The sequence below is a fragment of the Tympanuchus pallidicinctus genome, unplaced genomic scaffold, assembly GCF_026119805.1.
Source record: "Tympanuchus pallidicinctus isolate F22 unplaced genomic scaffold, pur_lepc_1.0 scaffold17, whole genome shotgun sequence".
Classification (NCBI taxonomy): Eukaryota; Metazoa; Chordata; class Aves; order Galliformes; family Phasianidae; genus Tympanuchus; species Tympanuchus pallidicinctus.
In genome coordinates this window covers 13445052-13469584 of record NW_026294690.1, presented here as the reverse complement: position 1 = coordinate 13469584, position 24533 = coordinate 13445052, and the positions used below count along the sequence as shown (strand labels likewise).

General features: G+C 47.5%; 2 protein-coding genes across 8 annotated transcripts in view; both read left to right on the top strand.

Annotated features, from left to right (window-relative positions):
- The window catches only part of ADAMTS9 (ADAM metallopeptidase with thrombospondin type 1 motif 9), a 65368-nt gene extending 49389 nt beyond the window's left edge, over window positions 1-15979 (top strand). For 6 of the 7 annotated variants that reach the window (XM_052678455.1, XM_052678458.1, XM_052678454.1 and 3 more), the window contains 11 exons: window positions 313-474; window positions 4880-5050; window positions 6067-6261; window positions 7894-8026; window positions 8263-8357; window positions 8511-8605; window positions 8701-8834; window positions 9977-10068; window positions 11001-11105; window positions 12992-13086; window positions 13223-15979. In XM_052678455.1, coding sequence (XP_052534415.1) covers window positions 313-474; window positions 4880-5050; window positions 6067-6261; window positions 7894-8026; window positions 8263-8357; window positions 8511-8605; window positions 8701-8834; window positions 9977-10068; window positions 11001-11105; window positions 12992-13081 — 1272 coding nt within the window. In that variant the 3' untranslated portion in view covers window positions 13082-13086; window positions 13223-15979. Of the gene's footprint in view, window positions 1-312; window positions 475-4879; window positions 5051-6066; window positions 6262-7893; window positions 8027-8262; window positions 8358-8510; window positions 8606-8700; window positions 8835-9976; window positions 10069-11000; window positions 11106-12991; window positions 13087-13222 lie in introns of those variants that run through there. The other variant, XR_008205600.1, reaches the window with a different exon arrangement.
- A 7775-nt stretch (window positions 15980-23754) lies between these two features.
- Window positions 23755-24533, top strand: part of PRICKLE2 (prickle planar cell polarity protein 2) — an 88056-nt gene continuing 87277 nt past the window's right edge. Inside the window, exons 1-2 of the mRNA XM_052678699.1 lie at window positions 23755-23843; window positions 24040-24125. Of these exons, the coding sequence (XP_052534659.1) occupies window positions 23811-23843; window positions 24040-24125 (119 nt within the window). The 5' untranslated portion in view covers window positions 23755-23810. The remainder of the gene's footprint in view (window positions 23844-24039; window positions 24126-24533) is intronic.

The window sequence follows — 24533 nt, the reverse complement described above, 5'->3', positions numbered from 1 at the left end:
GAGCTGTGTATATTGAACTGCTGGAACTACATAATACTTAAGGTCCCTTCCCAGCCAAGCCGTTCTCTACAGGAGAAGTAACACACAGAGCCTCGCAGCTCTGGGAAACCGTCCCATTGAACTGCGCATACAAGCTCCGAGCATTTCCCCCTGCTCGGGCTTAGATTTGAGAAAACCTGACGCTGCTGAAATCAGCAGCTAGAACTCCTTCTGCCTTCAGCTGAGCCAGAATTCAGCCTGGCTGGAGGCACAGCAAAGCACAGACCCCCGCAGCAACCCGTGCCGCTCACCCACCTCTGTCCCTTCCCGCAGTGCTCGGTGTCCTGCGGTCGCGGTGTCCAGCGGCGCGCGGTGCAGTGCCACGGCGGTGCCCCGACGGCAGCGTGCGACCCTGCGAGCCAACCTGCAGCCCAGCGGGACTGCCAGCTCCCCGAGTGCCCCACGCATCGCTGGGCTGCGGGCGAATGGCAAGCGGTAAGCGGGACCCCTCCCGCCGGCCCCCGCTCGGGCTCTTAACGGGGGTGGGGGGGCCTGGGTCTATCTGCGTTGGGGTTTTAGGGGTTGCATGCTGGGCTTGCCAAAAAAAAAAAGAAAAAAGAAGGCGGGGGAGATGCTAATGCCTGCTGGCTGTGATTCTTCCCTCGCTGCGCTTAAGGGAGAGCGGAGGAATAGCACGGTGGTGTTAGTTTATTGGTTCGTGCTGCCCTGTGTTTGGCTGGGGCCTATGCAAATATGGAGTGGGTTTGGGGTGCGGTGTGCTTGGGTCTGGTTTGTGAGGTTTGTGGCCCTATATGAGTAGAGCCAGCCCTGCTGCTGCGGGCACATAGATCTGGAGGAAGTGGTGAGCATGGTGGTTCTTGCTTCACTGCCCTGTTCCCTCTGACAATTACATGGGTGAGCTGCCTGGTGGTGCTGGGGTATAGGGTGTGCAGGTGATCCTCAGCAAGTGGCTGCCTAAAATGCTACAGAGGAGAGGGTCAGAAGTGTTTGGGACAGAAGGACAAAGAGTTGCTGTCCTTGGGCTGTGAAAGGAGCTGCCAGCCTTGGAAATGGGAAAGATGATGAAGCTGAGTCCCATAGAGGGGATGGGATCCCCCATCACGCACCCTCAGTGGGGGATGCAGGGACAGAGGAGGCAGAAGGCCCCCTGTCAGAAGCAAATGCCTCACTGCGGAACCACTGCTAGATTCTGCACCCTTAGGGCAACAAAGATCCCACTGGTAGTGCAGGTGTGGGATCAGAGCCTGGTCCTCTTCACCTCAATGCCTGCAGTAGTGATTAGCTCTGGAGAACAGGATAAACATGAATTATGGTCACTGTTATGAAACAGTTAATGCAAACAGGTTCAGCTTCGTTCCATATGATGTGTTTATAATCCCAAGTAGTGTCTCCATGCATAAGGCTGTGGGTCCTTGAGAGTCCTGCACTGTGCCCTGTTGCTACCTGCCATGAGCTGAAGCGTCCCAACACAGCACAGGCGTCCCAAAGTAGCAGCAGTCTAGAAGGCAGCAGCAAAGCTGTGGCAATGAACTTCTGCTTCAACAGAGCCCCTCAAATGTCCCTAACTAATAGATTTACAGACAGCAAACAGCACACAGTCACAGTTCTTGTCCAACAGCATCGTTAGCACGGAAACGTTGTTTGCCCTACATCTTCCTTTTGCCTTCTTTCCCTTATTTCTGCACTTCTGAAGCCGGTGGTGATAGCCCCTGCCTCCCACCCTAACCCTAAGGTGGATGCTAATGTGTTCCAAAGTTTCCCAGGGCTCCCCACTGTATCAAGGAAATCTCAAACATTTTTAAGGTGCTTTTTATTCCTGGTGTTTCCTCACCCAGAGCTCATGGTTAATAGGAACGTGTAGGTGTCACCTGCTGTGAGCTCAGCCCTGTAGCTGATTCCAAGCAGTTCAGAGCACTTATTTTGTTCTGAGGTACCTGGTATAAATGTAGCATCTCCTTATCCCCAGCCATAGGTCCTGGCTGTGCTACTTGCAGTGAGGAGGCACAGATTGCATTAATATTCTCCAAGCAATGAACCCTAATTGACATGAAAGCAGGATGTAAAATAACATCCCTGTGCTGTCTTGTTCTTGATTTCTTATCTTTAAAGGGAATCTGTCAAGAGGGTTTCTTGTTGCCCCATTTTGTTGTTGCTTAGAAAAAGTTTGTTTTGCCAATGAGAAGTAATAAGGAACTTATTGAAAACCATTTACCACTTAGTTGTTGGGTCAGTATTAATTAGCTGTTCTCAATTCCCACAGCAGCAAGGAGAACATCAATAGAAAAGGCCCGGCTATGTGAGGGATCACCAAGAGGGGAAAGCAATAGAGAGGGTCTGAGTATGAACCTGTGGGAGGGACAGTGCACAGCTCTGGAAGCTGCGGAATCTTTGACATTTGCTTTTTGGGGGAAATGAAGGCATGCTTGCATGCTTTGGATTGCAGAGCCACCCAAGGGATGTCTGCAGTGCCTCTGGAGTGGGGCTGTTCCTCATCTGCGCTTCACTGTTTGATTTAGAAAAACAAGAAGCACAATGAATGCTTGCACAAAGCAATGCCTTCGGGATTTTTTTTTAATTATTATTATTCTAGAAGAGTTGCAGAACTGCTTGAAACAGTCCTTAATTTGATCTGTGGGGAAAATAGTTCACAATTTGGGAAATGGGGCGAAAGAGATGATTTTTGTCACATGCCTGGGCTGTTTTTCAGCTCTTGCTATCCATCTCCATTGTCCCCTGGCCTTGCTGTTTTATGTGAGATTTAGATGGGTCATGAGCATGAGATTTCTTACAAAATCTGTCTTCATACCAAAGGAAAAAGCCCTTTCATGCCAGCTGATCTGTCTGTTTCTTGTGTGAATTATGTCTTATAACCTTGCTGTGGCCAACTGGAATCTCTGCAGTGTTTCTTTGATTTGTTTTATTATTTGTATTATATCTCACTGTCTTTGTGTTGTATTTAATGTCTCAGTGGGATTATTTTAATTGCCAGTTACCCCCAAAATGCCAAAAATCAAACTGCAATTAACTGATGAGGGCAAGATGCACAGAGCTTTAGTTGGCCATTTGACCATAATTTGCAGAGAAGACCAAAACAAGGTGACATATAAGGAATATATGTTAGGAACAATTTCTTCTCAGAAAGAGGGTGATGCAGTGGCACAGGCTGTACAGGGAGTGGTGGAGCCACCATCCCTGGAGGTGTTCAAGAACTGTGGAGATGTGGCACTGAGGGACGTGGTTATGGGCATGGCGGGATGGGTTGATGGTTGGACTGGATGATCTTAGTGGTCTTTCCCAACCTTACTGAACTATAGTTCTGTCTGTCTGAGTGTGTCACTCTCAGCAATCAATGATCTTAATTGAGTATGGGCTTTCAATGTGGTTATTGCTCATGACCGATGTCGGAATACCCACTGATGGCAGAGACAGTTCATTCATCAAAAACTATCAAATTTAGGCTTAAATATATGTGAGGAAGGGGAAATATGAGAGCAGGGAAACTGAGCATCCCGCTGCGCACCAGCGATGCTGCACTCTGTGCAATAACCCAATTTCCCATTTTCCTTACATAACAGGGAGCTATCAGAGGCAAACACATACAGCATGGTTTCTTTGCTCTCTGGGCAAATCACACTCCGGCAAATTCCTCTAGCCCCTTTAGCATGGCTGTGCTTCAACACAGACCTAGGAGCAACTTCCACTGCAAGGACTTAAAGCGAGAGAGTAAATAAGGTTGAAAAGCTCACGAAGCCCTTGGGGTTTGTTGGCAGACTGCGGGTTTTGCAACATTGGCTGTTGCCTAATAGCTGCTGAGTTATTCCTTCAGAACAAGGCTGCTTTGTAGGGCTGGATCCCCCTCCCATCCTGCGTGGTTATTGCCAATTTATGGCAAATATTACACTGCGTATTGATCTCATTTCCCAAAGTTATCAAATATTTTGATTCTGACAGCGTTTGGCAATTAGGTGGACCTGCTAAGATCTGCTAATTGCAGGTGAGCCGGGAGTGCGGGAGCTGCTGTAACGAGATTAAACTGGCACAGTCCTCCGAGCCTGGGAGACTTCAAACAGTGCTTCTGTACCACCGGGGATGGTCTGCTTGAGTGTTTTATCCATTCCTGAGGAAAAAACATCCCCTGCAAGTTACATAAAATGATTACCTTCACGCACTTTTTCTCCTTCTTAATCCAGTTAGTTGGAAGTGTTAAGAGCTCATTACAGACAAGGACTGAACAAAAATATGGTTTTGCAGAGATGGTCATTTGTGTGCTGATTTATTTTGTTTCATTTGCATTTTTTGGCCATACAGATTGCTCTCAGGAGCATTGCAAGTGCTTTGTGGGCAGCAGGAGCAGTCTCACAGCCAGGGAAAGGATTTGAGCAAAGAATCAAAACCTTGAGGTCTTCATTAGACCTCAGGGAGGGTTTGTGCTCAAGTAGCCTGGGTCGGGATCAGGCAAGGCAATGTTTAAAGAGGAACAGAATCAGAAGATGCGTGGATGAAACTGGTTACAATAAAGGGAGTGGTGTTGTATTGTGTAAGGGGCAGCTGTCTCTGTTTAGTGGGGGCAAGATGATGGGGTTGGCCAATTTCTTTCTCACTGTCCTGGCATGTCCCTTTGCATCTCCTGGTACCACCACAGCTGGAACCCATCCTGTTGTCTCAGCTCCTCTCCATCCCTGCACTGTGCCTTGGCACCTCCATAGGTTGGGGACAGATGGGCACCCGGGATGCAGGTGTTGGCACTGTTCACAGATATGCCCCCACGAGATGCCCAGTTCACTCAGGCTGCTGGAGGAAGGCTTGCTGGGTGTGGGGATGTGGGTTGATCTATCAAAACCCCCACTGGGTTGGGTGAGCCGCTGTTTCTTGTGAGCAGTGCATGAAGACATGTGGGGAGGCGGCGCGGTACCGCAAGGTGTTCTGCGTGGATGAGAGCAAGCAGGTGCAGAGCAGCACCCACTGCGATGCCAGCAAACGGCCCCCAGAGATGGAGAGCTGCGGGCTGCCACCCTGCGAATACATCTGGATCACCGGGGAGTGGTCAGAGGTGAGTCCTCATCCCTGTCTCCAACCCCAGGCTGGGACCTGGCCGCACTACCCCAGGCTCCCTCCTCTTGCTGCCCACCTCACTGGGATATTGCAACAAGGGCAGGGCTGCATGGTTTAACTAGTAGTTGTTGGTTTGTTTCTGTGTGCAATTTCCCTGCTGGACAGAGAGGAGAAGGGTGCAGGAGATGGCCAAGGTACTTAAACACCAATGTGCTCAAAGTCCTGGCTGCTATCAGGAGGCAGTTTTCTTCCAGAGCACATCACATCCAGCAGGCACTCTCCTCTATTCTGTTCTATTTTGTTCTACTATGCTCTACTCTATTCATGGGTTCTGTTCTGTGCTATTCATGAGTTCAGTTCTGTTCTACTCATGGTCTTGGTTCTATTCTATGCCATCCTTGGTTTCTTTTTGTAGCAGGCACTGTATGCAGGGGCATACAGTACCCAGGGTATAATCTCAGCCTGCTTCCCTCTTCAGCGAGCACAGGATTACTTTCCACTTGGAAGGACAGCAGAAGGAAGTGAGGAGACAGCTGCTGACATAGCCCTGATTAAAAAGAAAGAGCCAGGATAAAGAAAAAAAAACAAACATTCTGGGACTGAGGGGAAGGAAGGAAAGGCATGCCATCCAAGAAAGCACAGGAAGGAGAAGGACAGAGAAGGGAAAGTCTTGGGCACTGGTTTTCTTCTAATTACAAGGAAAACCACCTTTCTTCCATCTCCTTCAGTTCAGCATCTTGACCATTTTCTTTCACTATGGGCAAAAATAAATAAATAAAAATAAAAGGAGAAAACCCAGATAGTAGATATCTCTGTTCCCAGGGGATTACCTGCTCCTTTCTTGACACGTGGAGGATTGTGCCCAGGAGCCATCCGGGCACAGGTCCTGGAGCAGCACTGGTGTCCAAGGCCTTGTAGCTATTCTGCGTACTGATGGGCGTAATAATTACAGCATTTCCTCACAACAGTTTGCCATTCCTGTAAGTGCTGACACATGCTTCCCCTTGCCCTCAGTGCTCCGTCACCTGCGGCAAGGGCTACAGGCAGCGCCTGGTGTCGTGCAGCGAGATTTACACCGGCAAGGACCACTACGAATATGGCTACCAGAACACGGTCAGCTGCCCCGGCACGCAGCCACCCAACATCCAGCCCTGCTACCTCGGGGAGTGCCCTGTTTCTGCATCCTGGCGCGTCAGCAACTGGGGAAGCGTAAGTTTGGCAAACCAGTTTGTTTTTTTTAACCAAAATAATTTTAACAAACCTGTTTTTCTTTGTTACATATTCCTAAGGTTTGGTAGGGGAGTGGTGTTGGAGAGTTGCGTGAATGAATGCATTGAGTTCCATTGATGCTGTGTAGGGTCCTCTGCTTTGTGCTGAGCCCTGTCATATGTGGGGGTCATGACACCCATGAGTGCCATAACTGCCATAAAAATTCAGTTGTCGTCCATATTTCTGGGCATGTTGAGGGCCTTGCTGATTGCTTAGTCAGAATGTGAGGTACTGCCAAAAAAGGACCCAAAACTATTGTGCTAGAGTAGAGGGAGTGATGGATAGCTGGCAGCTGGGGCAATACTGCTTGTCCATGTGTGTGAACAAGGCTTGGGAAACAGCAACAGGCTGAACTCTGGTAATCTGAGCCTTAAAAGCTCAGAGCCTCTGTCTTTCCCCGCCTTCTTCCTTCTCCTTACAAATGCTGGGACGTGGCAGGGGAAGAAACTTAACCTTTCTGTTAAAATTATTTGTACTTCAAGCCCCAGAAATGGCTCCACACAAGATCAAATTTTGGTTAAGGTGATAACATTTCACTTCTTTGGGCTTCTAACATTCTTTGAAATGTGACAGTTCTCCCATAAATTTGATTTATTAACCCAGCTCAGGCATTTGTAGGAATTTGTCAAACCTTTACGAGGCAACGAGGGTCAAGTCAAGCAAGATGTAGTTGTCACAGTAAATGGCAGGGCTGTTTGAAACCCAAGTTCCTCATGCCCCACAGGAAGCCTCAGATCCTCCCTGAGAGTCGGCAGAAGGATTGCAGCAAAGAGCTCAGTCTCAGTTTGTTGGTGTTTCCACCCAGAATTTCAGTGCAAAACATTCAGCTTGTTAATGCAGCTCTGTTGAGAAGAGTATCCATTTCAGAGAGCATGTTCTTTGGGCTGCTGAAGGTATCAGAGACTACAAAGTGCCATGACCCTGCTCACCTCTGATTTTCAAGGGGTTTACTGTAAATTACCTTTTGCTCTGCTTCATGGTGAAGTGTCATGGATTTGGAACTAATGAAGAACAAATGCCAGGTTGCAAATGGTGTGGTAACCTTCAGCATTTCAGCCTTCATTTGGGCCATCTGAGCACACAATTTATGCAGATTTTGCCATTTTTCTGGGCGGTGAGGGGAAAGGGAGCTTGGAGATGGTACAGTTTGGTTAGAAAACAGCAGATTGTGCCATGCTTGTTCAGAGGCCTCTGCCAATGTCCAAGCAATGCTTCCAGCCACCAGGAGAGGACATCTAGCGTTCAGTCCTTCTGGTGAACATTTCTTTTTGTGCAAGCTTCCCACTGCAAAAAAAGAACATTTTTGCTTGAGCACAGTGTTGACCTTAACCAACATAGTCTCATTCACTAAGTAGGTAAGTGCTAAGAGAAGTACCATCTTCTTGAAATAATTAAGGATGACGATATAATGAAGGGATTAATAATCGAAGAGGCTACTTCTGTGATTAAAATTCAGTCCTTGCAAAATGGAGACCTTTGCCACTGCCTCTTTATAGAAGGAAATTGGTTCTTATGGTCCAAAGCCCAGAAGCCCTTGAGATAAAATACGACCCTCTGCCTCTGGTCTTGCAGTGCTCTGTGACCTGTGGGGTTGGCATCATGCACCGCTCTGTGCAGTGCCTGACCAACGATGACCAGCTCAGCAACTTGTGCCTTGTGGATCTGAAACCCGAGGAGAGGAGGACATGCCACAACGTCCACGACTGTGAGTCTGCAGCTTTGCACCTTCCTTTGCTTTTCTTATGCCTTGAGCATCTGTTCCTGTCAAGCTCCTGGAGGTGTGCAGTATTTCCAAGTGTTGGGAGCCATCCAGCAAAGCACTGAGGCGCTCCAGGGATGCCTCTTAGAAATGAACACGTTGCCTTGCTGCTTGAGGTGCCTTGCAAAAGAAGTGTGCTATACCATCGCTCAGTGATGACATGCAGTTCTGGTTTCTTTCAGGTGAATTACCAAGGAGCTGCAATGATGTTAAAACTCTCAAAGGTGTCACTGAAGACGGTGAATATTTCCTTAAAGTCAAAGGGAAGACGTTAAAGGTATGTTTCAGCTGCAGACTGATTGTACATTTTCCCAAGGGGTAGAGGACACTGTGTGTTCTCCTCAATTTCCACTTGCACTTCCTACTTTCAGTTTTCTGGGCATTCCCTTCGCATACCTTGCCTGACAAAATCACGACTTCTCTCCCCCAGGTGTATTGCTCTGGGATGCAGACTGACAGCCCAAAGGAGTACGTGACCCTTGTAAATGGAGATGCAGAGAACTTTTCAGAAGTGTATGGATACAGGTAAGGAATCCCTTTAGTTCTGAGCTTCCCGATGTCTTTGATTGCTGTGGCAATATTTTCCAGTCATGAGTAGAAAGGGTTTTCTTTTGATTCAGATTGCATAACCCGACCGAATGTCCGTATAATGGGAGCAGACGAGAAGACTGCCAGTGTAGGAAAGATTACACAGCAGCTGGGTTTTCCACCTTCAGCAAAGTAAGGCTGGACCTGAACACTATGCAAATAATAAGTGAGTAAATACAGGGCCTTGCCGTTAAAAACAAAATCATGTTTATTTTACACAAATGTAGCTGTAATTATAAGCAGGCAGTACTATCTAGTGAGGCTTATTGCTGAGCTCTCTCTTTGAAAGCTTTTAGACCTGGTCACCTTTGCACTTAGAAGCTGTAACCCAAGTGCATCAAAGCTGCTTATTGGCAGTGCTGGTGTGTGGAGGAGTGGAAGAGACTCTTGGAGGGGTTGAATCTGGGGAGATAACTGATGGGGAGAGAGGCTGGGGGTTTGCAGGACAGGTGGTGACTGCAGGTGTGCAAAACAAGTGGTATCCTGAGACCAGCACATTGAGGAGCTGGGAGCTTCCTTGCTGCATGGGGACAGTTTCAGTCCTTTTGACTTCAGGGATGCTGTCAGTTTCCAGCAAACGTTTTAGAAACATAGTGCATTATTGGGAGCTCATTCAGTAAATAGTGGCTATTGTTAGCAAATAAAAATCCTTTCTCCTGAAATGACTCTCTCTCTGATAGGGTTTTTGTCATTGCTTTATTTCCAAGCCAAAAGACCTTCCAGTCTACTAAACTGTAAAAAGCTGCTATAAGAGCTTCTAGGTTCAGATCCTTAGAAAATTCGATACCAGCTCCCTGATGAATCTCAAAAGATGCTGGGCACCCCCATCAGGCAGGAGCTGTTATGCATCCCCATCAGAATGAGGCTTCAGATCTAGAGCAACACATCCCATATCCTTTTCAATCCCTGAGCCCTGGGCTGGGGGCGGTTTTGGACAGTTTTTTGGCTTTGTTCAAAAGGAAGATTTAGAAGGTCTCAAGTCCTTTTTCAAAATTTGAAATTGTCTGATAGAGAGATAAAAGCAGAGTTAGGGCTTCTGGTTTTGTTGTTATTTACATCTAGGCCTTACATCACCAATGTATTTGAACCCATCTGTAAATGTGAGTGAATGGGCATTCTGTGAAACTCAGTGCTGGGAGTCTGGGATGAATTGGGGATTTAGTATTAAAAGTCTAGAAGGTGAGGTCTTAATTAATGTTCAAAAACAGCTTCAGTGAATTTAAACTTTAGCAAAGAGCATGTTTACGTGTGTTTTTTTTCTCTCCCTGCATCTTCCTTTCTGTGTTATTCACCAACTCCTCTCTGCAGCAACTGACTTACAGTTTGCCCGGACGCATGATGGACGACCAGTTCCTTATGCCACTGCTGGGGACTGCTACAGCGCAGCCAAATGTCCTCAGGTATTTGACAATAGCATTTCAGAATAGGAATTGGTGCCTTTTGTTATGTACAGTCCCCACACCTTGGACTCTCCGGACTTCATTTGCAAATGGCACTGAACAGTAAGTCGCACTCACAGGCAGCAGAGGGCATCCCTCCATCTGCTTCCCTCTTTGCTTTCAGGGCTGGGACCTTACAGCTGAGCTTTGCAGCTTAAGGATTGGCTTCTCACCTCCGGTAGGCTCCTGGCTGCTTATGTCCACCCACCGACCAGACAGCAGTCATGGGGAGCAAAGCTCACAGCCCTCTGGTGCTGTAGTGAGTTGGGGCTGTGACCAGAAATGAAGTAGGATGGGGTTTGCCAGAGGAAAACTGGGAGATCTGTGTTGGGTGCTGATACAGCCATGAATTTTGCATCCATTTTGTGTATATTGAAATCAGGAGGATAAAGGACAGAACGTATTTAAGAAAAAATGAAAAGAATTTTTATTTTACTGAAGGCTGAAAAAAAAAAAAAAAAAAAGCTCAGCTCAGTGGAAAATGTGGAAAATAAGAACAAGTGTGCCCTCTCCAGTTGAGGAAGGGAAAGTGAGAGCAGCTGCTGTGTTCCTGGGCATTTTCTCCATCAGCTGCTGGAGCATTTCAAGTTCCAACATTTGCCATGGGAAAGCCAAGAATGCCCTCAACTGGCAAACCATGAAAAAGCAGCAGAAAACTGAGTGAAAACACTGAAAAACCAAGCAAAGCCCCTCCTTCCCTGCAGCTACAAATGAGAAAGAAATTCCTAACCGGAGACACGCTGCGATTTGTGCAGTGTGTGCAAATCACTGTCAGAGTGATGGAGAAATTGAAAACACCGCAATCAAGATCCCATTATACAGTTGATGCTGTGAGAAGTGTGGCTGTGGCACAGGGCTCTGGGAGTAACCAGGCTTCTCTCCTTGCTTTTTAGGGTCGCTTCAGCATAGACCTGTATGGGACAGGCCTGTCTTTAACGGGAACGGCGAAGTGGCTTTCCCAAGGGAATTATGCAGTGTCAGAAATTCAAAAATCCCCAGTAAGTCATAATGCAGTAAGTCATAATGTTAATTATGGTTCTGCCCGCTCACTGGAAGTTTCTAATTGCCGACATCTCTCAAGGAGACGCTAACAGAAATCTAACATCTGACATTAGAAACGAAGTGTTGCCCGTAATTGTAATGGGGGGACCCTAGTGGGTTTAACTTGATCAGAGTTATTGCAATTAATTAGTGAGCCTGCTTAGTGGTGAAACTGCAGGCCATGAGTGCTGTGGGACAGGGCTACCTGTAATTAGCTGGCTAAGGTGGGCAGCGCTGGATTTGATGAGCAGGGATTGACCCCAGGAGGGTCCCAGGATGAAGATTCAGTGGGCACAGTGGGGATGAGTTGATCTTAGCGGTCTTTCCCAACCTTTATGATTCTATACATTCTACCTTAAGGAGGTCACCAGAGGCATTTAACAGTAAGCAATTTGTAACATATCCTCTCTTGGGCTGCTTTCAGTTTCCTTTGAGAGAGTTGGCCTTGAGCCTTGTTGGTACTGGAGCTGCTAAAGGAGTCTTTTTGGCAGCTTTGGATGCTGCAGGTCCGTGCTCCAGCACAGCAGGTGTAAGGGAAATGGCACAGAGCTCACATGTTCACTCTGACCAGTGCTTGGCAATTCTTCCCTCTTCAGAAAGGAGAAGCCCAAGCAGCCCTAGGGGTTGCAAAGAGCAGATGCAATCAGAGTTAAAACAAGGGGCAGGGAGGCTAAGGGACAGCTCTTGCCTCTCTCACCCGGTGGCATCTGTCAAGCAGTGCTCCAGGGGTGTAATTGCAGCAGGATCAGAAAGGAAGGCAAGCGAGAAAAGATGACAGCAGCCCGCTGCAATCATGGATCAATTGTGTCAAGGGTGGGATGGAGCTCATTTAAAAATAAATGTTTTGTGCAAGCTTGTCCTGCACTTAAGTCCAATTTTCTGGTAATTGAGGGTTAAATTCCCCCCAAGGACTGTCTGACCGTTGAAATGACCAAGAGGAGAACTCTACAGAGGTGGGACAAAGAAGGCCGTGTGTAGGTGTTGCTGGTGCTGGCATCAATCCTCTGACTTGAGGCTGGAGCTGCCTGCCCCACTTTCTGCCTCATTTGCTGAGCTCTGCAGCCCAAGGTCAGCATTCTTTTGGGTCTGTGCTGACTTTGGAGGTGAAGAGCTGAGGAGGGACAGCACCAGAGCCCTTCTGCATCCAGGCTCTGCCCTCCCAAACAATTGTTTCTCTACAAATGTCCTCCGTGCTCTTCCCATGCTCACTCACCACCAAAGTGCTGATGCTGCCTAGATGTGTTCTTTCTCCTGCATGATCCAAGATTTGCACTCATTACAGCAGAACAAGGGATTATTCACTGTGGAGCAAGTTGAAGAAAGTAGATGCCCTTGAGATATCCCTTCAAATGGCCTTCTCCTTGGGCATCTTGCAACGTGATAAATCAAAACTGCCCTTTCTTATTTGTGTTCAGCATCTGAGCTGGCAATACCAAAGGGACTTACATTTGCATACATTTAAATATAACTATAATTTTGTAGATTGATTCAGGCATTGTTTGTTTTTCTTCTGAGATATTCCCTATTGAAGCCCTGACTGGAATCATAGAATCGTTTGAGTTGGAAGGGACCTTTAATGGCCATCTGGTTCGGCTCCCCTGCCATGAACAGGGATACCTACAGCTCTATCAGGTGCTCAGAACCTGGCCCAGCCAAGCCATGTCTCCAAGAACGGGGCACCCATCACCTCTCTGGGCCTCACCACCTTTATTAAAAACTTTTTATATCCAACCTAAATCTCAACTCTTTTAGTTTGAAACCAATAGAATAACCCAGTGCTGGCTTTTTCAAAGCATAGAGTCCTCACGTGAGATGTGATTTCTGCTTTTTTTCATGCCTGCAGGATGGTACCAAAGTTGTAGGAAGATGTGGTGGTTACTGTGGGAAGTGTACTCCGTCGTCTGGAACAGGCCTCGACGTGCAGGTGTTATAGCAATGGTAAGGCCACGGCCACCGAGCATCTGGCTCCCATTTCCCAAAGCCAACGCATTGCTCAGCCCTGGGCTTTGGGCTCTAGGATTTGGCCTCCAGAAGGCAGAGCCCATGACTTGTGCTCCCCATCTGTGCCTTGCAGGTTCTCTGAGAGCAGCCCGCGGAGATGAGATGGATGAAGGATAGCGATGCAATACCTCTGCCTCCCACTTTTTTAACCTGTTTATGTGTGTATATAGATCGCATATTCTTAATGTACAGTATAATATTTATGTTTGGAATTATTTATTTTGATTTAATATTTTTGTACGTAAAATCATTATATTAAGGCTGCTTTTACTATTTTTATTTTTTATTGTTAAATCCTGCAGTCAAACCACTGCATTTTGCGTACTCTACATTATATGTAGCATTATGACAAGTGATACTTTATTGTCACTGTATTCAGTTGTTTACTTCCAATCAGTAATTTTCCTTCAGTTACGGGCTGCTTTAGCCCTCCACGGTGCTACACAATCTGCATTGGGGTATTTTTGGCATTTCAATCTGTCTTGATGTAAGGAAAATAGACAAGATGTGCTTAAATTTTAATTTAGCAATTAGGCTGACAGCACTCAAGGAAAACATGACAATGAATACAGTGCTCGTTGCATTAGCAATCTTTATCTTTTAGGTATGTTTTGAATTTCACATGACCTCTGTGGCCAGTGCTGAAAGCGCTGGTTTGGTGCTAACATGGTATTTATTAACGCTCAGTAATTTTAGTTAATCCGCTGCCTTTATCAGTGGGAAAAGGAAGAAAGCAGAGAAATTGTCAAGAGATTCAAATAGAATCAATCGTAGAATCCATCATCAGTAGATTCAATCATAGAATATCCCAAGCTGGAAGGGACCCATAAGGATCACTGAGTCCAACTCCAGTTTCTATGCAATAGATGGAGATCTGCTGCACGTTCAGGAAAATTCCTACAGACAGATCTTCAGCAGAGCCCTGTTTTGTGTAGAGCTCCAAAAAACACCCATTTCCCTGCTAATTGCATGTGCCACCGTGCTTCCCTCCTCCATCTGGCAGCAGGGCGATGGGACCGTATGTTCCCTGGGCTGAGGAGCCACAGCTCATTAGGGACACGGTTACAAAATCCTAATGTACGTTGGCTGTGTGGGGTCCTGCCACCCGTGAGGCTGGTGGGGACACAGGGGCAGGGCTGGGGTACCACATCCCAGTGATGCTTCCCACGCACTGTGCCCATCTGTGGTGCTGTGCAGCGTCAGCACTGCTGTGTTTCCAGCAGGATCAGCTTGTACTCTCACAGTGCTTCCCCCCCCAACAAACAGGCTGCTTGACGCCTACTTCTGTACGGCTTCCTATCCTCCTGATAAGGCATCTGTGCTCTTTGCTGTCCGCGATCCAATGTACAACCAGAACTTAAGTGTTTTCTGTAGTGTTTTTGTAATGGAGAAACGCGGCTGTGCAATGCCCTGCCTGTACATAGCCTGCTGCTTGCAGCACTGCGCAGAGCTTCGTAGCACGTTGAACGGGGGTGATGTGACCAGATTATTTTTGTAGTCTATGACTATGTCCCTTAATTCTTTCTCCTTGATTCTACGTAGCAATAGGAAAACATTGCCCCAGCGCCTTACATCAGGGCAGCCGGGAGCATGAAGGACGAATTTGCAGCACAGAATTGCCAGCATTTCAGAAGACTCGCCCAGCTAAGTCTTTGAATTTGGGCTGCAGATATTCAGCAAACCCGACTTCAGGATTTTCTGCATAGCTCCCCAAAGGAGAGCTCCCTGCACTCGTAACCCATGCGTTTGGCAGCCCGCAGAGTGAGACTTGTCAGCCTGATGGTTGGATGTTAATTAGTGGGCATCCAATTTGGGAGCAGGGTTGGGTTAAAATGCAGCTAAAGAATTGGTGCTTGGCACTCACCAGTGTGCCCTGTCGCTCTCGTTAATGTACAGGCTTAAAGGGGAGAATGAGAATTGTACTTATAATTAGGGGTGGGTTTTTTTATTTGTTGTTTAATAGCACGTACAGTAAGTGGATGTGATTATATCTTAGGTTGCTATTTCACCTATGTCTTCTGCCTATATGACAATAAGAAATGATACCTCCCTGTGAAAAAAAAAATGCCAAAAATACCATTTCAAAGGTTAAAGAAAGGGGAAAGGGAAAAAGGGAAAGGGAAAAAGGGAATGGGGGAGGGAAAGATGGAGAGAAAAGGGAAAAGTAGCAAAATGGAGTAAGTGATGTTTTTTTCTTTAATGATAACTGCTCATGTGTAACTTGTGTAGGGTAAAAGGGAAAATTGCACTTTGAACTTCAGAGAGAAACGGTAGTGCTTAGAAAGTACAGGCTTATTATATTTTCTGTAATGAGAGGAATGGATACTTATAAAAGGACAAATTATTTTGACCTATTTGCATTCCTTTCTGCTGTATGGTTTCATAACAGCTATTAGCAGAGCCAGATGAACCTGAAAAGAAGTATCAAACTGTAAGAATTGATAGATCACTGATCTTGTGATTCATCACTGGGCTTCTTTAAACAGGATCAGACTTTGAGGAGCAGAGACATGGGACACTCCTAGTTCAGGAAACAACTCCGGGTTTTGTATGTCAATGCCATTATTTTTCTACAAACTGTTGTGGGGTTTACTTTGTTGGGTTTGGGGGGGATTATATTTTTTTTGCAAGCACTTTCCTGTACAGTTTTGTTTTTTTTGTTGGTTTTTTTTTTTTTTTCTTTCTGATGATATTCAAAAAGGAAATGGAAAGATCTGTAAGACAAGTCAGTTTGGTCTTTCTGCATTTGCCATCGTATTTTAATGCCTGTATGCTATTGTAGAGGCAAAATACTTTGTACACAAGGGAATAATACAGTGAATGGTAAACATTCCGTTCTGTGCTGGTATTTATTTGCATGCTCTGGGTTCCCTGTTTGCTTGTCTCATGCAAAAGGAGTGTGGGGAGGAGGAGAGCTGCATGCACAGTGCTATGCTCGTGATCTGGGGACCTTCAGGGGAACACAGTGCTCTGTGACTGCTCTGGGTGCTCCCTGACTGCTGTCCAGGAGTGGAATGGTGTTCTCAGAGGGGGCTGCTGTGGGATGATAGGGGCAACAGGGAGCCCAGCCACTCTGGACAATTGTTCCTGTAGGGTGAGCTGGAGTAACCTGACCTCTTAGCAGTGCAATTTAATAAAATCAGCCAAAATAAATCAACTGAGAAAAAGCCACCACAGCCAACTCCAGCAGCATTCCTCAGAGCAGCCCCATGCCTGATTTAAGCACGCTTCTCTTTCAGTTGTACCAACCTTCTCCAAATAGTGAATCCCAAATGGCCTGGAGGTTCCATCCGTGCGAAGATGACAGCCTGGTTTTGCCCTCATTGATAAGCAATAGGGCATCCACGCAGATTCACCAATGGGCTCAAAGGCCAAATTTAGCATATTAGGAAACCAAAGTATTTCTCTGTTCCTGTATGCATTCTGATTTGGAAACTGAGCCATATGCAAGCGTGCATTCCAACTGCATTCTTTTTGCAATTATGTAGCAGTAGAGATATAAATATACTGGCCTATTTCCTAAAGTATGATCTTCTTTATTGTAAACTGGCAAGTACACGTTTTAAAGGAGACTTATTTTTCTTTACAACTTTTCATTAACCATTTCCAGATTTCTTACTTTTAGCAAATTTTGACTGTGTAGCAACTTGCTTTGCTTGGCAATTTCAGGGATGCCAGCAAAGAAACATGGTTACAGATTATTGCAGAAAAGCGCTTCTTTCTGAGCTGAAGATCTGCATTTCTGTGTTGTGGCAGGCAACGTGAGTCCCAATGAGCACTGCTAATTAGTCAACTTTCTGTAAACAATTTTATGTCAACACAGCTTGAAATAAACTTCAATGCTTAAAAATGAGACTCAAAAGCAGAGATGGATCAGGAATTAGATGACCCCATTAATGGTTTACTGCAAATCTTCACTGATTATCGAGGAAAAAAAAAAATGCAGTTTCTAAAATGTTGCTCTGGGGAGAATTGTGAAGTCAGGTTGAGGATCTGTGACCTGATCATGATCAGCTGCAGCATGGAATTGTCACCCCGCCAGCTCCCAGTACCTGGAGGTGGAAGAAGAGCCTTCTCCTGGCTGTTTGGTTTACAGCTGGAATGGCCTCAATGGCCCCTGCTGGCACCATGGCCATTAGCCTGTGACCGAAAGTGTCCTTCTCTACTGTCATTTTTCTTTAATAAATGATTAAAAAGACTCCAAATGTGGGCTGCTGTGGAGCCACGTCACCATGCGTGGCTCCTGAATAATATTTCACTTTCCAGCCCAATATAATGATGGGGTTATTTTAACACTTTTGACTGTTGGCTCCAGTAATTCTGTGAAAATTACAGTGCACTTCTCCAGCCTTGTTGCACAGCCTACCACTGCTAATTCAGAGGCACAGTTGATCTCTTCAGCTTTCTCTCCTGGCCTACTGGTGAGCATTTTTTCTTCTCTAGACAAACGCAATGCATTTTGTTGAAGGCTGATGGAAATGCCTGTCTCAACGAGCTTGGCTTAAATTAAGAAGCTTACTAGAAAACAGCCTTCTGCATGGCCACGAAAATTGTATTGAGAAATGGGGAAAGGTGGAAAAGACTGAAGATGGTGAACCCACTGAGGCACTCACAGACTGGATCTCCTGACTGAGTCCTCTTCCCAACAGCTGACTGAGAACTGGCTTAGGGAAGGCATTAACAGCCCAGCCGAGTCAGAAGTCCTTCCTTGAACTCCTCACACTGAGAGAAACGCCTTTTTGAGAATGACATCTGAGTTCATCCAGAAGTCTCTAAGCTTTGAGCTGCTGCTCGTTCACTGGGAGGGGATGGGTGCCTTCCCAGTTCAAATTCCTGGCTGCAGCTCTGTAGCTTTGTGCAGGAAGAAGGAGTGGGATGCCCAAAGCGGTGCCTGTCGGTCTCTCAGCATTTTCCAAGTATTTTTGCCTGTCCTGGAGCAATCCACGCAGCAGGGATTGTAGCCTTCCAGAAGCAGGTTTAGTTGACAAGTTTCTGACCTCTCTTTGCAATAGTGAGATGAAGAATGCTGGGAAGTTATTTTTGGCTTTCTCAGAAGAGTCTGACTTTCCACTTCAAAGCTGGCTTAATTTTTAAGCTATGTTCTATTACCAAACATGAGGCACCGTTTTTGAAAAATCAGAACGAGAGCAGAGTACTGCTTTAACCTAACCCACATGCTTTTTGTATTTTATTTCCTAGGGGAAGTTTGGTTTGTTTGTTCCAATAAAAGAAAAAAAAAAAAAAAAAAAAAAAGCCATCAGAACTGAAATTTCTGTGAAACGATTTCTGCCCCTCTCTGGTTATAAATGGGATTTCTGAAGTGTTTGGAAACACGACCTGTTGGCTGTCAGTACACAGAGACCTGATGCAGGCTCCAGGAGAAGGCAGAAACACGTTCGCCCTTCATGAAGCTGATTCAGGGGTTGGTTCTTCATGGCATGGGATGATGCATGGCCGTGCCCATCAACACACTGTCACCAGCAAACACCTCAGCTCTGCTTTGGGGTGAAGCTGTGCTGCGAGCCGTGACATCTGGCTGCGGGGTGTTTGCTGGTACTTGGCATCTCCAGCTTTGAGAGCACGAGAAGAAGAGCCAGGAGTCTAGAGAATCCTCTCCTTTGTATGGGAGGCAGAGGGTGCCAGGGGAGGCAGGGCTTTGCATACATTCTTCCTTTAAATCACTATTTGGCTCCATTCATATGCTTACAATTTCTTCATCCTACTCTAATCTGTGACTACATTTCAAACAAGCAATTAAATTAATCAAGTCTTTGCTGCATTGTCCTTTTCTAATCCATCCTCTCCGGCTTGCTGACCTTTCCCTTTGAAGCTGTTCTCTGCTTGCTGCTGCCTTCCCCCACCCTACGCAGAAAAGAACATTTGGTGTGAAATGATTTAATTGCTCCCGTAGCAGGGAAGGAGGACAGCTTCCTGCAAACAGCCCAGCAAAAGCCAACACGGCCAAGAAAAAGCAGGGGCATGTTTGCTCCCATGCCTCTGGATTTAGAAACGGAATCATAGAATGGGTTGAGTTGGAAGGGACATCAAAGATCATCTAGTTTCAACTCCCAGCTTTGGCCAGCCTTTGGGAGCAGGGCCAAATGGGTGGTGCTGGGAGTGGGCATACCTCTGAATCCTGGCATTCTGGAGGCCAATGCACCCAGGTCTGTGACACATCTGATCTAAGGGACCCTCAGCCAGTACATTCTATTTTAGAGGTGTTGCTAAATTCTGCTGACTGGATTGCATAAAGTGCCTTGGAGCATCTTAAAATCCTTCCAATGCTTTTGTCAACATCTACAGCACCAAACAGCTCTGTGCATGGCTCACCTGGAACGACCTGGGAGCTGCCTTCGTCAGATGCCTGAGATAATCTGATAATTTCCACCTCTACATCATCTTCACTCTGCGTTATGCAAGTGGTATGTGAAGCTTTCTAGATATGACTCGCATTTGGATTTTTCCTATTTCATCATGCCTGGGCCTTTCAAGAGCCTAAATGCACAGAAGTATGTCACCTGGGAGCACTACAAGCTGCAGGCTGCAAGTATCATAGAATCATCACGGAATCATAGAATGGCTTGGGGTGGAATGGGTCTCAAAAATCACCTGGTTCCAACCTTCCTGCGTCACTCAGGGCTGCCAACCACTAAACCACTAGCTCTGGCTGCCCAGGGCTGCATCCAACCTGGCCTTGAGCACCTCCAGGGACGGAGCAGCCTCAGCTCTGGCCACTGCCTCACTGCCCTCTGAGCGAAATATTGCCCCCCCAACACCTTACCTGAATCTCCCCTTTTAGTTTAAAACCATTTCCCTTGTCATGTGTTATCCCGCGTATGTTTGGTATATTTCTGATTTTCAGGAACGCTCCTGAAACGTTGAAGTAGCCTCGAAAGAGTGCAGCTTTAAGGTGCAAAGCAGATCATCCTGCTGGGTAGCAAGCAAGCTCAAGGGAGTGAGAAATAGCAAAAAAATTGCTTGTTGCCACAGCATGAGGAGGTTGTGTACCAAGTGCCAGTGCCCCTCTGCATGGCTCTGTGCAGCCTCCAGTTGAGCACAGAGCAGCACAATGTAGCATGTCTCCATCCTCAGAAAGAAGCAAGAAGCAGGGCTGATCTCGACAGGAAAGAAACTCGGTTCTGGGGTAAAAAAGATATAAAGCAGTAATTTGAGGGGGTGAGGATGGGCCATGCCCAGAGGATGCATGCAGTGCACACTTCGCCACGCTGGCACCAGAGGGCATTGGAGCCTGAGCTTAGCTCCATCCTGCAGAACTTCCCGATCCCACAGCCTACAGGGGAGAGGTGCGCTGCTTCATTTTCTCCCCTTTATTCTCTCTTGTTTTATTATTATTTTTTGGGAACGTTGTGTTCCCTCTTGGCTCCGTGCTTCCCAGCAGGTGCTCGCCTCCGCACAGCGGGGCTGGGCTGCAGGTTTTATTGGTGCAGAGCCCAACTCCTCAGTGCTATTTACAGGGAAACTGAAGACTGCCTTCAAAATTAACAATATCTGACTATAAATCTTGCTGCGTTCCCTAGCAACTAACACAATAAAACCCTAAGGTTAAAAGGAGAAGGGTTATTTGGAGATACCTTGGGGAGCGCGTCATGGCCATTTGCATTCCTGGTTGGGAGGACAAAAAAAAAAAAAAAAAGAAAATGATCCATGTGATATTTACAAATTACCGTATTGAAGGAGAAGAAAGGTGGAATTACTCTGTGTGATTTTAATCAAAATACCTCAGAATCAACAAATCTAACAAAAAACTCCCTGCAGTAGTCAAACGGCGGTGATTAAAGAGCGCTCTGTAAACGTGCGGCGATCTGCAGAAATGGTGGAAGGGCTTTGTTGAGTTGTTAAACCCACTTTGTTACTGGTTTTGACATCTCAAGTGTGTGTACCACAGATTAAAAATGTTCCAAGTAAATCTGACCGGAACGAGCCTGATGGAATATGCCCTAGAAAAGCCTACGCAGTGCAAAAAACATTTCAAACTGAAGTAACATAGCATGATTCATCCCAGCCTGGGTTCCTGTTATGCACAGCACACAGATTGAAATCCCATATCCCCACCTCAAACTGAGGTTTATGTGCAATCTTTTCTGCCTGCAGTCATTGCAAATCTCAAAGCTGGAAGGAGAGGAAATGCTGACTTGTTCCCCTCCTGAAAGACCCTCACAGGGGCACAGTTATCCAGGGAGGAGTTTTGGGAGGAGAAATAAATGCCTGGTCCCTCGCATGCTCATTCAGCAGAGGTGGCACTGAGAGACATTTTTAAGCCCTCCTGTTGCTGTTGGAAGGCTTTAGACTATAACTGCTCAACAACAGTTGGGCATCTATAGTTTTTAGGGCACTAGATGGTGGCAGGATCCATGTTGGGCTGTATATCATAGACTACTGCCAAGAGGTGCACAAGATGATGGGACCAAACTCACCTGGATGTGGCACTGGGGAGAAATCTGCAGGCAAAATGAGGAAAGGGAAAAATGAGAAAAGAGCAAAATGAGAAGGGAAAAGGGTCCTTCTTGCTGTGTACAAATGGAGAAAGATGGGATTCAGGCTGCCATAGTCACGAGAAGGGCTGTGAGTGTCATCCTGAGGCAGGTTTGGTTGAAACACCAATGGGAGGAGAAGATGATGTATAGAACAATGTAAGTGACAGCAGCAACAATAATTTGTCAGACAAACTGTCTGGCATAGATTATCCATGTGTCTCAGTTTCTGAGTCTATGTGACAGCAGCATCTGACAGCCCCCACCTCCAAGCTGAGCCTGTCTTTTCCCAGAAGGAAGATCTACGTGTTTAGAAAAAATATATATATATGTATGAAAAAAAGTAAAAACTTTAGGATATACTTCATGTGCCAGCACAGGTAGGCCCAGAGCTGTGTGCCTGTCCCCTGCCCTCCCAGCCATGCCAGCATTTATGCATCATCCCCCTGAATACAGCGAGCACAAGGGTGTGGGAGTGATTTCCTGAGCTGTCTTCACTCGCAGCAGCTTTTCTGGGGGAGTAGAAAGGAGCACTCAGGGCAGTGAGATAATATCTCCCCTCCCTTTCCCAAACACATCCTAGAGATGATGTTCTGGCCTGATTTTCTTCTTATGCAGCATTTGAGCATCCAAAAAATGTGGATTGAATCCTCCTGACAGCCCTGGACCTGAGGAGGACAATGACTCCTCTTTTGTCCTTGATGTCTCAGGTTGGAGAGAACAAGTGCTGGCCTCAGGAGGCAGTGAGATTTCCCAGAAGGACCCGACCCCATGGGGGCTGTGTAACCTTGATGTGCTTATGGCTCTGGGTGCTGAGCACTCCTCTTCCCTACTGACCCGAGGCCGGAGGACATGGGTGTAGGGCGATGGGCAGGTTTGGTGGCCCCATGGACACCTCGGGTTGGAGGACAGGAGACCAGCTTCACTTCATTGAATTTTCAGATCTGCCTCTACATCAGCAGACTGTGATTCAGCACAGCCACACCTCCAAGGATTGTACCCTCCAACTTTGACTTACTTTTGCTGTTTTAAACTTAGAGCTGATGTCCTCACTGGCCCTGTTATTGAGGGCACACAGCATCTCTTGCAACAACAAAGCAATTAAAAGGATTTGCAGGTCACCTTTAAAGCATTTCCCACAGCACGTCGAGTCTTGTTATAAGTCCTCTATCCATTAATGCTTTTATTTCAGCAGTTCTAATTGAAGTTTTAAATATTCTGAACCTTATGCAAGACACCCAAAGTGCTGCTGAAATTCAGGTCCTCTTTTGCATGAAGCTCGTTCCCTGAAACCCTATCGACCTTCAGTGGAGATGACAGTCACTCTGTACCATGTCCACACCACTGTTACCATGTCCTATATGGTATACCATATGGTGGAGTCACCATCCCTGGAGGTGTTCAAGAACCATGGAGATGTGGCACTGAGGGATGTGGTCAGTGGGCATGGTGGGGGTGGGTTGGGCTTGGTGACCTGAGAGCTCTTTCCCGACATGAATGATACGATGATTCTATACAGGTAGGGAAGCTCCAATGCGACACAATCTGTACATGTTTGAAGAGTTTGTCACTGAATTCATAACATATCCTTGCAATACCACAGGAGCAAGAAACAGAGAGTGAAACCAAAAAGGAAAACGATGAGAACATTCGGCAGAAAGGAGCAATGAGAAGAAGCTTGGGGGGGGAGTGGGGGGGGGAGTTGGAGGGGCAAAAATAGCAACTGCAGAACAGAATGGGGAAGGAATGTCAGCGTTTTCCCACTGCCATGAAAAAACCCTGTGCAACAGGATTATCATTCAGGATCAATCACCCTCGAACTTTTTGCCCAAGATGTTCAAAAGCCGACCACACCGCTCCCAGCTGGTCACAGCTGTAACCTCAGCCTTTCCCCTTCGGAGCAGCACGATCCCGTCCCTTCGGGGTCTCCGCTTTTCACCCTCGTGCTGCGAAGCGCTACGGCGGCGCGGCGCGGTGGAGGCGGGCTGTTCACTCTGAAGCGGAGCGACGGCAGCGGGCGGCGCGGGGCGGGGGGCGGCCGGGCCCTCCCGGGGCGGTGCCTGGCGGCCCGGGGGCGGGGAGGAAGGGGCGGGGGCCCGACGGAGGGGCGGGGGCGGCTCGGGGCGGCCGCTGCCGCGCACTCGGGCTCGGACTCGGCTCGGCGGGGCCATGTTCGGCCGTAAGCGGCTCTCGGGCCGCTCGGTGAGTGCTGGGGACGGGGGTGGGTCTGTCTCCCTTCGGCCTTCCCCGGCTCCCACCTGTGGCTCAGTCCCGCTGCACTCTTGTGTCCCCGCCGTTCCCGAATACCTCTTTTCTGGGTGTCCCTCACCTCCCCGTGTCCCTGCGCCCCCTATTTCTCCCCCCCCCTATCCCCAGGTGACCTCCGCTTTTCTTGCAGCTGACGGCTTCGGGGGAGCCGGAGCGGGGCCAGCCCTGCAACACCTGCGGGGACCAGTGCCCCGGCTTCGTCCTGCACAAGTGGAGGTAAGGCCCGGCGACACGCGTGTCCTCGCCGCTCGGAGGCAGCGCGACCGCGTCCCACGGGTAGGGCTCCCTCCGGCGCTCCCCCCACGTGGAGTTTTGGAGCTCCACAGAGCATCTTCAGGAGTGTAAATGTGGCTTTTAGGGGAGTGTTTGTGTTGGTCTCGATTCCCCTGCTTCAACAGGTGGGTCTCTGTCTCCCGTGAGAGCTTTCAGCCCCCTGGAGCAGCACCCGGCTGCGCTGGCACCTGCTGTGGGATGCAGCCCTGGGGAAACTGGTTTGCTCCATATCCTGCACTGCACTCAGGGGCTCCTGCTGCTGCCCCGTGGAGGCAACCCTGGCAGGGAACAGCAACAGTGGGACGGCAAGAGGTCGCTGTGGGGGACCCGTGGTTGGTGCTCCCAGGTGGC